The sequence below is a fragment of the Colletes latitarsis genome, chromosome 11 (genome assembly GCF_051014445.1).
Source record: "Colletes latitarsis isolate SP2378_abdomen chromosome 11, iyColLati1, whole genome shotgun sequence".
Lineage (NCBI taxonomy): Eukaryota > Metazoa > Arthropoda > Insecta > Hymenoptera > Colletidae > Colletes > Colletes latitarsis.
The window spans coordinates 16,967,720-16,983,084 of NC_135144.1; the positions used below are offsets into that span (position 1 = coordinate 16,967,720).

Below are 15,365 nucleotides of genomic sequence, written 5' to 3' on the forward strand. Positions count from 1 at the left end.
ATATATTAAAATTCATTTTTCTTTGCATATTTCCGTTTGAAAATCGAATCTAAATCCGTCGACACATTCCATCGAAGTTTATATAACCGGTTGATTACACAGCCAACTGGAAACGATCATTAAAACATGATCGGTTGGTTGGATCATATTGTACTTTAATCGAACGAAACTAGGATCGGTATAATTAAATATAAAACACTGCTAGCTCTTCTAAGAACGTTGTGCAAGAATAATCGGATATTCGATTCATGGAAAAATGGAAGATTGATTGTCACGGTATAACAGTAGTTTTTGTAATTTTACAGTGCTAATCATACTTTTACAAGCTATTATATGTTATTGCTGCTTTCAGAGAACTATCATGCTTGCTGTGTTTCGTCCACTTTCTAATTTCGAATTTCACGGGGACGTGCAACGCTTAACGTGCAATAGTGTTGAAGAAAGAAGAGATTTCGATGGTCAATACTGATATTAATTTCATATAGACGTTGTAGTATGATGGTCTGCCCCGTTTTGAGACTGTCCGTTATGGGGCAAAGATGCTAGTTCGTTTCTACTCAAGTAATTCACGATTCCTGCCCCGAGAGAATCTCCCACCACGTTTACTGTTGTCCTACAGCGATCGCTGCAAGTCCAAACGATACAATTTTACGTAAAGTTCACATTAATTCTGTTAACCAGCTATTAATGTACCTCTTTCGATAAATAATAGGCATCATTTTCAAATTTAAATAGTCACAGTACGTTGGAAGGCAATGGAAGAAAGAACTTACAGCAACCAATCGACAGCGATAACCAGGAAAACGTCATCGGCTGGAAGGCGAACCGTATCCAGAACCATTACCATTGTTACCAGACCTGCCTGTGGAATTCCAGCTGCTCCGATACTCGCGGCAGTCGCTGTGATACTGAAAAAGAATACCGATTCGTTTTAAATGGATTATTCGTTGCTATCGATGCTCAGCAACTCGTAGTTGATGGAACCAACGCGACCGTATCGCTGAAAATGCATAAAATTATGAATTCTTACAGAAGTACATAGTAGAAGTTTCAATATTTACTGTACCGTTCTTGAAATGAACAAGACAAATAATTATGTTTCCGAATACTGCGAAATGGATCATTCTGCTCACCTGACCGCTACCAGTTGACCAAAGCTGAGACTAACTTGGCGCACCTGGGCGATGAAAATCGCGGCTACAGCCTCGTACAGAGCAGTGCCGTCCATGTTAATGGTAGCACCTATCGGTAAGACGAACCTGGTGATTCGAGAATCAACGTTATTCCGTTCTTCCAGACAATTTATGGCGATAGGGAGAGTCGCGGAGCTCGAAGATGTGCCGAACGCGGTGACCAACGCCTGCGCCATGTTGGATATGTACACGTACGGATTCTTCTTCGTTATAATAAAGTACAACACGGGCAGAATTAGAAAACCGTGTATGCATAGGCCGATCAAGACGGTTAAGAAGTACATTCCGAGTTGCGCGACAACTTCGTCCAGCGACTGCATCTCGGTGATCTTTGCGGCTACCAGAAAGAGCACGCCCACTGGCGATAGCCTGGAGAAGAAGATTACGTTATCCAGAAACACCTGGGGACACCATAGGATCCGTAGTTTCATAAAACACGAATTTACCAAATCACCCAGTGCGTTATCAACATCATCGCGCCTGACAAAGACTCGAAGAAGTAGAGCAACGGTTTCCCCTGCTCCTCCATTTTTCCCAAAGTGATGCCCAGCGCTGTGGCGAAGACAACCAAACCCATGATGTTAGTTCCGGAGACGCTCTTCTGTACTGGTTCCCAGTTATCCAGATTGCTCGCTTGAAAGAATAATATTGAAGTTAACGCTAGATTTAAGGACCGTTAAGCGCACGTATACGTCGATCTACACCTGCTGTACTGTTTTCTGGCTTTTGCATCTCGGTTCTGTGCTGGGAGATACAGGCTTCCACCAGGTTCGGAGGAAACATGTTCCTGATTAAGTCCATCAACGTGTCGACGGTGGAAACATTCTGAGGGGGTGTCTTCGTTTTAACGTCGGGGTTGTTTCCTACGCCCGGTTGAATGGTTATCACCAGAATAATACCTGAAAGACACCGTGGAAGGAGTATTTAATTAATTAATCAAAGGGGTTAATCTCTAAATGTAAAAAGTCCTAGTTTGGATGAGTTCCGGTTCCTGCTCACCTAGTACAACGGCACTGACGGTGGTGACCATGTAATAAACGATAGCTCGAGCACCGATTTTGCCACTGAGGGACAGATCCAGAGATCCGATAGCTGAGACCAAGCTAGATATAATCAGTGGTAGAATCAAGCTCTTCAGCATTCTTAGAAACAGATCCCCAATATAATTGATGTACATAATCTCGCGTGGCGACCATCCTTGCGTCCTCGTGTTTCTCAGGATGATACCGAGGATAACGCCGCCGACGACACCGCTGACGGTGAGGATAGTCAACGAGTTATGTCGAAGACAAGCACGCACCTTCTCCTGCCTGGTCTTTGGCCTCTTGTTCGGATCCTGGGGGTAATACGAGGTCCGTTCGGCGATTTTGCATTGTGCATCGGACCCAGATAACAGCGACCTGCAATTACAAATCTATTAATTTAGTTTACGGTTAACCATTTTACAATCATTAACTGTATTTTCATTCTGTACCAATTATGTTTATTTTTCCTTGTTTTAGGCATGCAATACTTAATGCAATCTATTCAGACCGGATCGGTGTCGATGGATACCCCGAGGACAGCAATATACCCTTCAATTGACTAGCTGACATTTAATACTCGATAAGAAATACTTAAGAGATGATTGTTGCATTATGCAATATACTATACGTACAATTTATTACTAAGAAATAGAACATCCGAGGTTACGATAATCTCCTAGAAAGGAGAACGGTTATTAAAGTACCGTAAAAACTAAGAAGAATTGCAAATGACCAGGGATTATTAATAATTTTTAGATCATCGTGGAACGTTTTGCATATCGGTTTATTACCCTAGATACGGTGGTTGTGCAATGCACGCAATATCCGCAAGATAAATTCATCGGCCCGAGAGACACGATTCCCGGAAAGGAAACTGTCATACCGAAAGACGACGATTCACTCCGACAAAAGGGTTAATTACGAGAGTTAATCCCTTAACAGTGTTAACGAGACGTGCTTTGTATTGCGGCCGGTTCTGTCGGTTAATAACAAGCTGGAGGACGCGTCTATTAGAAAAAATATAGAATTGCGTCGCGTTCTGTTGGATCGTCAGAAGCTAAGAAAAAAAGATGACCTTAACGTCGGCTCGTCTGCATGACCGTCGAACGTTTTTGCGAAGCTCCGACGCGTGTATTTAATAATTAACACCGTACAGAAATTGCATGGTTTCGTACATTAGTTTCTTTTTTTTTTTTTTTTTTATCTCGATTAGTCATTGTTTATTTATATAAGCTACGCGAGAACAAAAGAGAGCAGCTTCGGTAAATTTTGTATTTCTATTCCATTGGCGAACGATGCAACATCGTACGGAATGTATGCTCTGAGTTGGGAATTTCAATGCGCGATGCAAATGGCCGCAAACTTTTAATCGCGACCATGAATTAGAAGTGTAAGCGCTTTAGAGTATGTAGGGACAATTCAAGTTCCGAGTCTACATACCTTAATTAAAAGTTCTATCGCTTTTATTTAAACACACCTGTATAAGGTACAGGTGCTGAAACAATCGGGAAACAAAATAAGCATTTATCTGAGGCACTTTCAATCGTTATAGCCGCCATATTTTTTATTCGCTGATCGAGTCGCGCGACATTTGCATTCAGTAGCGCTTTACAAGTAATCGTGAAAAGATACACAGCCATTCAACGCGTAGAAATTATTAAAATTTATTATCAAAATTCTTGTTCGATTCGAACAACGCCCAGTGGGGTATTTGGCCGATCTGGTTGGCCAAAATTATTTTCATTATCTAATTGATTTACAAAGTGTCGAGCGACTGATTTACGACACTTTAAGGAATTAAGAACAATTGTTTGAAATAGATCAAAGTATTTCTATAGAGTAAGAAAAAAATCGAGGCAAGCAACAGCTTATCTTTTGTAGTTTTCATTTTATTTCGATTTAACATTCTGTTGTTCGTGTAAGACTTGTTACATCGGTGGATCGTCGAATAAATTTCGATTTTTCATCGTGTCCGATCTTGAACGCGATAAACACTATTTACCAGAAGCGATTAGTAAAACGGTCGTTGGGGTTACGTGTACGTCGTGTGTACAGGAAAGCATGATGATTGACAATGACTTCGCCCAGGTCCGTCATTATATCCCCGCACACGTTCCGCCGCGTCTTGGCCGAGACGTGCGCGAATAACCTCTGAATCCGATCGAATTAATTAATCAGTCGACTCATCCGACACATCGTCGGATTGCATCTTGATTCTATTGGATTTTAACGATTCAACAACATTCCAACGTCTCTCTATCCTTCGTGGATTATCTCCCCGGTAAAATTCTCGAGACGATACGTTAACAAGTGAAATTACAAAGTTGAAATGTTCCCGACCTAACCTACCGATAGGTCGTACTGTTCGAATTTCTTTTACGCGTTTCGAAATATTACTTGTTTTATGAGGTAATTTGTAAGTTTGGTTTCGGTAAGTTGCGTAGTTTCTCGAAGGAATTAATTTTAGAGAAGACAAAGAATCGATCTTTTGGAAGGTTTACAGCAAAACAGCCCCCTTTAACCAAGAATCAAATACTTGTTCGTTGGATTAAGTACACACGAATTACAGAGTAGATGGTAGCAACAGTGTACAGTTTTATACTCTCGTTATCAAAATGTAAATAAAACACTTGATCGCTGTACTACGATTGTTATTTTCTACGAGGCTAATGTAACCTAAAAAGATCATGTTTTATTATGTTTCAAGGTTTACTACAATAATACTTTCCATTTGTATCTCATTATTAGTGTTTGCGCAAGCGTAACTTGGATTATAAAGGGTTGACAATTACTTTCAGGTACTTGCATTTTTACAGAAAGTCCCGACGGTTCCAGCGTTTTAAACGAGTCCCCTTAGCGGGCGCAGAATCGAGTACGAGGCAAAAGGAGACTGTGTTTATCGACGCGTAACTCATCGCTGGCAAGGGTCAGTAGTCTTCGCTACGATTTGATTGAGTCTTTACGAGTGACCTCGCGTTAAGTAGGCCTGAAGAGAGACGATCATCGGTTGAAAGACGCGTTCCCTCGCGGTGACCTTGCCTCACGATACGTCCAAGCCCTCTTGAAATTATTCTCGAGAAACTTCGTCGCGACGATACATTCCAATTTTCTTTCTAAGATTTCCGTGACGCGATACGTGAAACGTTTGCTCTCGAGAAAAAAAAAATAACGCTGACCGAAACGCCGAGCTTTTTATGGCGGCTACGGTGGCGTTAGAATTTGCTCGAAATTTGTAAAGTGTAACGCGCCGCGAACGCAATTTAACGAACATCGGGTAAACCGCACGCACAGTTTCGCGATTGCATCTTTTCGCGCGAATTCATCGGGCAAATGCGACGCAACTGAATTATGCGGCCGCAAATAAGAAACTTCATCTGGTTGTCAATGTCGTCTTAACTGGAGATCGTCTCGCTGTTCCTGCCATTTAATTGTACTGTAACTAAACCCTTCGTAGCACAAATTCTATTGTCGTTCGAAAAGAAAATGATATACTGATTAGTGTGAAATTTAAACGTTTTTTTTTTTTTAAATTTTTGCTAGGTATGATAAATATAATTTATTTAATTACTTTCGTAAATTCTGTATTATTTCTAAGGTTCTAATTAACGATTACTGATATCTCTTTTTTAAAGGTCGATTGCTCGAAGAGAACTAACTTTCATAGCCCATAAACGACGAATAATTAAAGGTGTTATCTATTGCTTATATCAGCGAAGTTATGTAAGTGATATAGGAGGGAGTAATGGTATAATCAAATATATAGAAATAAAGTAAACTTAATTATAAAAATATTGTATAGGATAATGGAGTAAATGAAAATATAATTATTTGTATGTTCGCAAGTATATGTCCGCCACTGTATGGAAAAGAAGACGTTGGTACGTACAGTTCAGTGGCGACTTCCATGATGGCTGGTGTCCCGCGCTGGTCAGCGGTTGCGTGGTGTTGGTATCACGACGAAAGACGGTGGTCACCCGTTCGCATAGAGCGTCACTTCCGGTTAGCCGGAAGCGGCCGGTGCGTGTCGCGCCCCTGATGGGGAAGGGAGGGCCACGCGGAAAGAGAAGGAGAGGTCGAGAGGCTCGAACGGGATCGACAATGCCTGGATCCCGTTGATCTGCTGATCGTCAATGGTGCTGAGCCTCCGCTGTTTGCCGATATTTCAATCCTCCTTCGATGATCGCTATACATCATACAACATAGAAAGTCATCGACGCGCAAAGAAAGTTCAAAATATCAGTCAAGAAATCCGGCGTATATTTAACCCTTTCCGGTCCCACGTCGAGCCCATTTCGACATAGAATTTTTTTTACTACTCCTGTATCTGTCTTCTCGCGATACTATGCTTCGAACATTTTCTATTTGCGTTTAAATTACACAGTATCTTCATCCGGTGAGCAACGACGTTTAGAACAGATGGAAGATCGAGTATAATTATTGGACGTTCGCAAGAAAGAGCAGTATGCTTTGATCATGAATTGCAAGGAAACAGGAGGGAAATATATTAAATGTATAAAGAGTGTTTAAAAAAATATCATACGATGGTAAAAAAGAAAGCTCGAATGATTTGTAGCGATGCTTGTCTCTTTACTCCGTAACAAAAATAACAATGTTTAACGTGATGTGTGCTCTCATGACCCCACAAACAGAAATCTGTAACGAAATCTGGTGATCATAGTTTTAGAAACACCGACAATTCCGACGGGTAAACAATCCTAAATAGAAGCGACGACAGATAAGCTATCGCGGTACTAATGGCCTTGGCATTGTTTACGAATACAAACAGAAGTTGCGTTGGTTAGATTGAGTGAACCAAGCAGATCGTGGCTAGTTAAGTGCACGTGTACTTGATTAATATTCAGACTCGATTTTCAACTAATTTTCTTCTATATTTTCTAGTTATTTCACGGTGTCAAAAACACCCTACATAAGTACCCGGGTACACCAGTCATCAAGCAAGCATGTAAATATGTTTAAAAGTTTCGTATATCTATTTTGTACCAGACAAAAATGGTATAAAAGTAATCCGAATTACCAATAACTTTTTCAGGTCACGTTTCATCAAAATGTTCCAACAATTAACGTGTCAAACCCCCTGAAACTCTCCAAGATTACAGTGGTACTACAGTTATGCTCCCTGTGTATTTCCACCATTGGTTACCGCCAAATAAAAAAAATTCAAAAGGTAACCCCAAGTCGAGAGCATAGTTTACAGTCGAGAGAAACCCTGGACACTAGGAACCGTCCAAGAACGCAGACCGTGAAAGGCTGTTGAGGACCACGATGGAAAGAGGATCGACAAGCCAAGCTGTTTAATAATAATAAAAATCTACGTACATGTGCACCGACTCGACGCTGGTTGGTACTTGCCCGGGCAGGAGAGGATGTGTGCTGATAGAGCTCTCAATCTGTGCCACCTTGGGTGGTACGATTAGCTATGGCGATCCCCCTACGACGATCTCTTCCTGCCGTGCTGGCCTATCATCGTCAGATACATTACAAATACGCGCAACTACGACCCCATCGGGAGCACCGGGTTATGCGTCGTCTATTGTTTGTCGCCTGCCCTGGCCTCTCTCGTCTCTGATCTGCTCGCTCTCCTCTGCCCTCCTCCGATCACCTCTGCCCTTCCTCTGATACTCGACGGGCCGATCCCTTCCTTCCGACTTCCACTAAATTCCTCTTCCTCCGGCTTGGATTCTCTTCTGCACGCCCGGGACACCGCGCGACGCTGATGGATCCACGCGCGCGCGCGCGGTCCTCGATCTCTTTCAACACCCGCCGGAACTTTCCTCGACCTGTCCGAGAAAATCGTTCAATGAATACGTTTTCTACTATTCGACGTATTTTTTTTTTCCAAATCATTCTTATGAAAACCAAAGAACGAAAGAAGGTCGTTTTTCTTTCAGAATGTATTTTTAGTTCATCGATTACTACACAGTTTTGTATAATTTATTCTTGCAAAATATAGGATAACATTGTTTTCCGTCTCGCATTGAGGACAGTGTTTATGCGCGCGAACCGCAGCGTTGGATTATAGTATAATTGTAAATATTTTTTTTTGTTCGTGTCTATGGAAACAATGCGTCATTGTATAAGGACAAGAAAGAATTTAGACATTCTTAAGCGTTACGGATGAGATTTCGGAATCTTTTCACAATTCTCCCCCCCCCCCCTCCTCATCCCCCGTATTTTGAGCTCTCTTAAAATTCACATTTACGGTATAAGGTTTTCCAATTGCGAGTACAAACAAAAACAGAACCAGTAACGAGACTGTTACGCGACTTCCTACAACTTCGTCAAGGCTAAATGTTAAACAATCTAAGACACAAGTCAGTCTTTACTGCGTCTTTGATATCGAGAAATAGATAGACGAGAAGGTACTGAAGGTATCTTAATAAACCTTTCAATATATATAAGTGATTCAGACTCGGATCCCATTGTAAACAGTATTTTTATAATTTGTAATGGATTAACAAAATTATAAAAATTATGAAACGTAACAAATTAAAAAAAGAGAATGTATTTTACTTCAACATATGTATAATCTACTGTACTTAAATTAATTATGGTTTCTATATTTTTGAAATTAGATCCAAATAATTTTTTCTCAAAGTATTGTTTACAATTTGTTAATCGGTATTATTTGAATAATTCGCTGGCCTTGGTCAGAAGTCTGTATTAAAAAGTGTGCGAAAATAGAAGCACGTTGGGTCGACCTTGCGGCTAAAAGGTAGAGGAATCTAAACAGCGCCATAACTACCATTGGTTTTTTTTTACTGTTATTTTACATTACGCAACAGTCGATGGTCGTTTGATTAACATGAGGCTGTAAAAATATGATTTTTACGCACTCGAAGCTTAGATCTTGATTTTTTTTAATTGCTACGTATATTCTCTGTAATCTGACACGAATCATTTCCTTATAGCTCTTTTATTTCTATCTTCACGTTTAGATTACAGAATCTCCAATCGACATAACAATTTATTTTTTAAAAACAGGTTAGGACATAACAGTTATCCTAATTTCTTCTACGGGGATAACCGGGTAGTTAATACGCTCGCTTGAGAGACGCAAAATCGGTTCTTTTTCGGTGGGCGGTTGTTCTAAAGAGAGGAAGGAAGTTGTAATACTTTGAAGCTTCTGGCTGGCAGGAAGGGTCGAGATGGGTCAAGTTTGTAATTGATATCGTTCGGGTAGTCTGCTGAATAAAATAAAGAACGAAGCTTTGACTACGTGTTTGTTGATTTTTTTAATTTAACGACTGTATGAACTTTTAAAACGGTTTCGATATAAGTTTCGATCAACATGGAACGAATCAACCGTGTTATAGGAGGGTCGAGGACAAGAATCGGTCCTTGTTGGATGTTCAAGTACCGCGGTTTCGAAATGTCGCAAATGGGTCGCTTTAGCGACACCGTGTCGAGAGGAAGAAAGCTTCAAAGAATTTTTCGCGCAACAACACTACATCTACCACAGTTTTATGCATCTCTGTTTCGACCAAAAGGTGTCTTGAATGCAAATGAAATACTTGTTAATGCGAATCGCGTCGATGTGAATCGTGTATCCATTCCATTTGATACTGTTCAATGCCAAATTTTAATTTACAAATCGGTATTGTATCGCTCCTACAGTTGGTCATTGCCCTTCTGCAAATTTAAAGACGTAATATTACGTCAGCAACCGGTCTACGAAATATGAAAAGACCTAGGGTTTCATCAACGACCACCATAGCTTACGAAATGTGAGGTTACGTCAACGTAAATGGCAACGAATGTGTTAAAATTTTTTAACGACTTGTCAGTTTTTTCTAAATTGACAAAAACGCGGAGGTTTGGGTTTCCAAGTTATTCTAACACTTAATTTTAACGGATTTTTACTGAACGCGAACGTAGCCGCGGACAAATGCTAGTTGTGAATGAATGCTTGTGATTAATGCGCGGGAATTATGTAACACGACAACATCGTGACAAGATTGCGTGATTTCAATTTCGCGTGTCAAAGTAAATTTGAATCTCTGCTTAATTCGAACAAAATATTTCGTTAAGTTTTCAGCGTCACGACTGTTCTTTTCGCGATAGCTATCGTCCTCGAAATTTGTAAACGTAACCTTTCGTAAGCTGTCGTAAACAGCGTGAAAGAAGAAAGTGCCGATTTCGATAGTTTTACGCGGGAATGAGACTCGAGGGTGCTACATCGATATTGGTAATTATTCGCGACGAATTATAATAATAGTTTTTTTTTTTAATAATCGCAGATGCACTAACCCAGACCTAACCTATGATTTGGTCTCGTCGATTCGCAATTATGGTGATCGTAGTGCGAGTCCGTAAATTGAAAATAACTCGATGACTAATTGTAAGTTAGACGAAGCTCTGAGCGACGCGTTTCATTCTTCAGACGCGTGATCGTATGGTAATTATTCAGACTTTTATAAGCTTTGGCGAGTCGTAATGCAGAGTATGAAATGTCTTCGAGAAGATTAATAAATACGAGATTATTACGGATAAACGGATAACAGGTTTGTTTCGTAAATCGTCGATTTTATTTATGAAATTCTAGTAAGTTCAGACCGGGCGAAACTGTAAAAATTGAATTTTCATAGCAGAATTAAAGTGTTACGTGCTTTTCTAAATTTGGTTAAATTGTGGATCGACTTTACGTATGGGTGGAATTTTCACGACAGCGACGTACAGTTTGCATTGACTGTAATCTGACGTCGCTGAAGACGTTGTACTGTTCTTTCGAGAGGACGATGTACCGTCTGGGTTAATTAATTATCGCAATCGGATCGATCTTCCTTACTTTTTTTCAACGTGACGGTTTGGACAGACAGCGGACATGTAAATTGGCCTTAACGTGGACCTGTTTCGAAGTGTTGCACGATAATGTTCATTCATTTATACTATATAAAATAACCCCACAACTACGAATTACCGGCAATTTAATGAACGATTATAGAACCGGATCGTGACGCAATCAGCTGATGATATACAAGCAGCGATGGGATCGAAACGTGGGCGGAAACTTCGGATCGTCCTTTGGGATCGTTTCTTTGTTTAACGTAAACACGTACACCCAGCTAAAAAATAACTGTCCACGTTGGTACAAAATATGTGGACGCGCTTCGACTTCCGATAGCGAACGAAATTTCTATAATTCCATCGATCATTTCCTCGTACAAACAACGCTAACCTACACGACCGTTTCACAGATTTTTATTGAGACCCGTCACGTTGGTTAATTACGTACTAATAAACTGTCGAGTAATTGGACACTGTTCAACGCATGATTAATAACGTCATATTTAAGGCAGGATCTGCTAAACGAGGCTTATTAACGAATCCAATTAGTAGATCCGGGACGAAACGTAACGATATTGATTTTTTAACCGAAACCCTTATATAAAACAGTCAATTCTCTACATTCCAGATCTTTCTATGCGTGTGAAAAATTTTATCATTTATTGAGAAAGTCTAGTTTTCGGCTTTTGGTACTGTTAAACTATTTGGAACTCTAAACAATGTTGAAAATTCAGGGGAAAAACAATATTACAAAAAATGTCTACCCTTTGAATTGGTCTTTGTGTTGGCAAAATGTTGATCGTAGAAATTTCCTTGTGCAATTCAGGTCGTTAAATAAAACAAATTTAAGACGTTGCCGTCGAACGTTGTGATCTCTGACAATTTGATCTTGCTCGTGCATTTTATTTCGTAGTGATAATATTTTATTTCCATTACTGTGTTGGTCGAGCGATGGCAATGCTTTATCGTAACGGTTAATTAGGTAAATGGGCTAATTTTGTTACTACGGTTAACCAAATGGGAGCATGTTACCCTTCGCTCATTATATGTAATTATATTGCTAAATTGCTTGTCCTACATGATGAACACTTGATATCGAGCTTAAAGGAACTCAAACGGTGAATAAATGGAGGTTCGATGACTTTCCGGAAATAGGGATAAAACTGGTAACTTTGTCACTGGTCAATAGTATGATATTATTTATAGAAACTGAAAATGAAATTAAAATATTGGCTCTGCTCTTTCGAAAATGCAAACCGAAAGGGGAAATTTTTGAACACCTAAAAAAGATCATTTTTGACGACTTTTACATGTTGATACCCGAGTCAAAATTTAAATTTAATAAATTGCTAGTTACATTGTATGTTAGTCTGCTTATTTTTATAGATGTAAATGCATGTGAAAAGTTATTCTAGCAATTTATTGTTAAAGTTGAATGCCTGTCCGATGAAATCAATTCCCGCGCGTCGGAAACTTCAATAGCGGCGTTCTACTGCGCACACGCGGTAAATCTCGCATGAATTTTCGCTCACGTACAATTCGAACATTTTTGTTTTAAAAAATTATTGTTCCCTTGACCAAATACCAGCATTTTTAGAGAAAATTCGAATTAACCAATTGTACCCAATTGTAACGTACTTCTAGTATAGATCGCTATAATTTTCAATTTTACACGGATCTTGTTAACAATTTCACGGTCGTAATCGTAAATTTCGTGAGGCTGTAAAATAAATTAAGAACATTATGGTCTTCTTGCGATTAAGATAGAAAAGAAACGTTTCGTTGTTTCGTGCTTTACTTTCCTAACTAAAGCAAAATTTTCAAAAATGCATAAATTAAGAAAAAAAAAAAATAAGCAACTCTCGAAGTACACTTACTAATATCGAATCAATACAAATGAAATGAATGAAAAATATTTGCATGGTAATGACTTATCTTTGCTATGCGGTAAAATGGGCGCCAAGGGCGTGCACGTTTGAATAAACAGGTGTCTGACAGGTTCAAAGTAATATTCTACGTGTTTCGTGTCTTGCAGTTGCCAACGAATATATTTTAGAACAAGTATCGTGACAAAGCCAGCCTGAAAATTTGATGGGTTGCGATTCTATTTCGAGACTCGATCGCAACAAATACATTCGTTATATAATTATCGCAAAATAACAATCTCGTTTTTATTAATTTTTTTTTTTTGTTGATGTAGAAGAGAACTGGTTGAAAACAAGGGAAAGATTATTTCTCTTTCATTATGCTATTATTGCAAATTATTTAACCATCGATACTCTTCTAACCTTGCTTTAAAGACGCCAATACGCATGAATTTTAAATAACATAAAATTAAAGTATAGTGAGATAAAGTGGAGCATAATGTGTTAAAAAGTATAAACAGAAGAATTTAGTTTTTTCCCCCAAGAGATAATTCTCTTGTAGAATTATTAGAAAAATAATTACCTGTAAACTTTTTACACGTTACGCCTGTAATTTGATCACAATTTCAATGCAGTAATTATTCATTTAATCTCGAAATCCTTTCTGATGACACCTTATTAAGATCAAAGCTAAATTCATCGTTTCTGAGCTTTATCTTTTAAGGTTATGAAACGCTCTAATTCCCTGTACCCCATCCTTTTATCCTGCTTGATACAGTTCTTTTAAGTACATTTTGTTTTTGCTCGATGAATTAAAAAATAATTGAAGTCTCTTACGCAGATACAATTTTTTCAAAATAAATATCAACGTAATTTAATCCACGTTTCGCGCTATCAGCAAAACATTACACCTATGATAATCCAGCTGTTTAGACACACACAATTAAATACAAATTGTGTTTCGAAGCAGCGGAAATCAAATATAGTAGAACTTCCTTTCACACGACAAAACCAACAGACTGTTAAACGGTGCACTTTTCGACCTGAAATGCGTATGCCTAACTCGATTCAATGCAGTACTTTATGATCGATCCAAGAAGACCACTATTGATGGAAGTCAGACTTCAGTTGAAAAACTGTGTTTCAGTGTTGCTACTTAATTTATCATTTGATTGGGCTTTTAGTAACTCCATTGTAATTTAATTAAAAAAATTGTACGAATATAATAATACAAGGAATGCGAAATAATATAAATTAAATTAAAAGATTACATTCGTACATACATATATATATGTATTTTCATTCATAAAATAATCTGTTTGTTCACCGTTATGGACGACGAAATATCTCTATATTCTTTTAACCCTAGTTTATCGATACAAACCAGGGACCAAAAATAACAGTTAACCTAAAAATATCTATGGAAAAGATCATCAATAAAATGTTGTTTTTTAGTCGACTCAAAAGTAATAATCGCAAAATTCTAAATAAAATATAATAAAAATCAATTTCTAAACGTTTTGATCATACAATAATTGCCATTTATGACCGAAACAGTTTTTCAGTCACTCAATACCATTATCGATGAGGGAAATATTTTATCGATCGCATTCGAACAACCAAATTTTTTGTTTCGTGTTACGATTTATGTTTTATTATTGTCAATAATGAAACTTTTGGTTCAAATTACCGATAACATATATCGATAATGTAAAACGAATCATGAGGGTAAAATAAATAACCCTCGTCAATAGTGTTAACCAATTATTGTTAACCTATAAGATTTCTTTATAACATTTCTTTGGTTATAACAGTTAGGATCCCTGGTACAAACAAGTATAGTCATTAAATAACTTAATTAATTCTATATCCTTTTACATATTCTTCATAAGTCTTTCAATAGAACTCTCAAGTCTTCTGGTATTTGTTGAAAATTCGTTTAGAATTAACCCCAGTTTATCAATGCAAACAAAGCGAACAAAATATGTTTAAAATATTGTATCTTACCTCGACCAACTTCGGCCCTCCTCTCTGATCTTTTTTTTTGTTTATGTATGTTTGAAAGAAGACACTCCGCGTGCACAGTAAGTACCCACCGATTCCGCTCGATAGAAAACGCGTACACAAAAACGACTTGCCTCTTAAACTGTAACAGGTTCGTTGTGGATCGAGTTAGAGTAAAATTGATGTGGAAACACGACGATTCACTCGTTGTATCGCGCTTTCGTGTATACCGTGCGATGACAGTCGCGGGACTGTGCCACCTTGAAGTGCTCGTAATTTGAGCTAAGCGTTCGAAAAGCGCGCGGGTGGTGGGGAAGACGAAAGGAGGGGAGAAAGGAACGAGTTCCATGAGCCAAACTACGCGATTGGTGTTCGCGTGACTTGCTCCGTCGCCTCGACCAATCGTGCCCCACTACTCGAGCAGAGGCTCCGCCAATTGCTTGTGCGCATCTCCTGCGCAGAGGCGGTAAATC

The 15,365-nt window shown here is 38.8% G+C and overlaps 1 protein-coding gene across 2 annotated transcripts; it reads right to left on the reverse strand.

The window, feature by feature from the left end:
• Positions 1–288: 288 nt before the first annotated feature.
• Positions 289–15,153, reverse strand: LOC143348636 (excitatory amino acid transporter 1). Of its 2 annotated transcripts, none has more exons than XM_076779150.1 (9): positions 14,896–15,153; positions 7,556–7,978; positions 6,105–6,401; positions 2,193–2,593; positions 1,898–2,092; positions 1,640–1,826; positions 1,134–1,562; positions 774–908; positions 289–625 (listed from the first exon to the last, which is right to left on the reverse strand). In XM_076779150.1, exons 3-9 carry the CDS (start codon positions 6,122–6,124, stop codon positions 478–480), a joined length of 1,515 nt encoding a protein of 504 aa, XP_076635265.1. In that variant the 5' UTR covers positions 6,125–6,401; positions 7,556–7,978; positions 14,896–15,153; the 3' UTR covers positions 289–477. The 2 variants fall into 2 exon arrangements, with proteins under 2 accessions (XP_076635265.1, XP_076635264.1); XM_076779149.1 differs by having other exon boundaries at positions 7,556–8,016.
• Between the last annotated feature and the right edge of the window lie 212 nt (positions 15,154–15,365).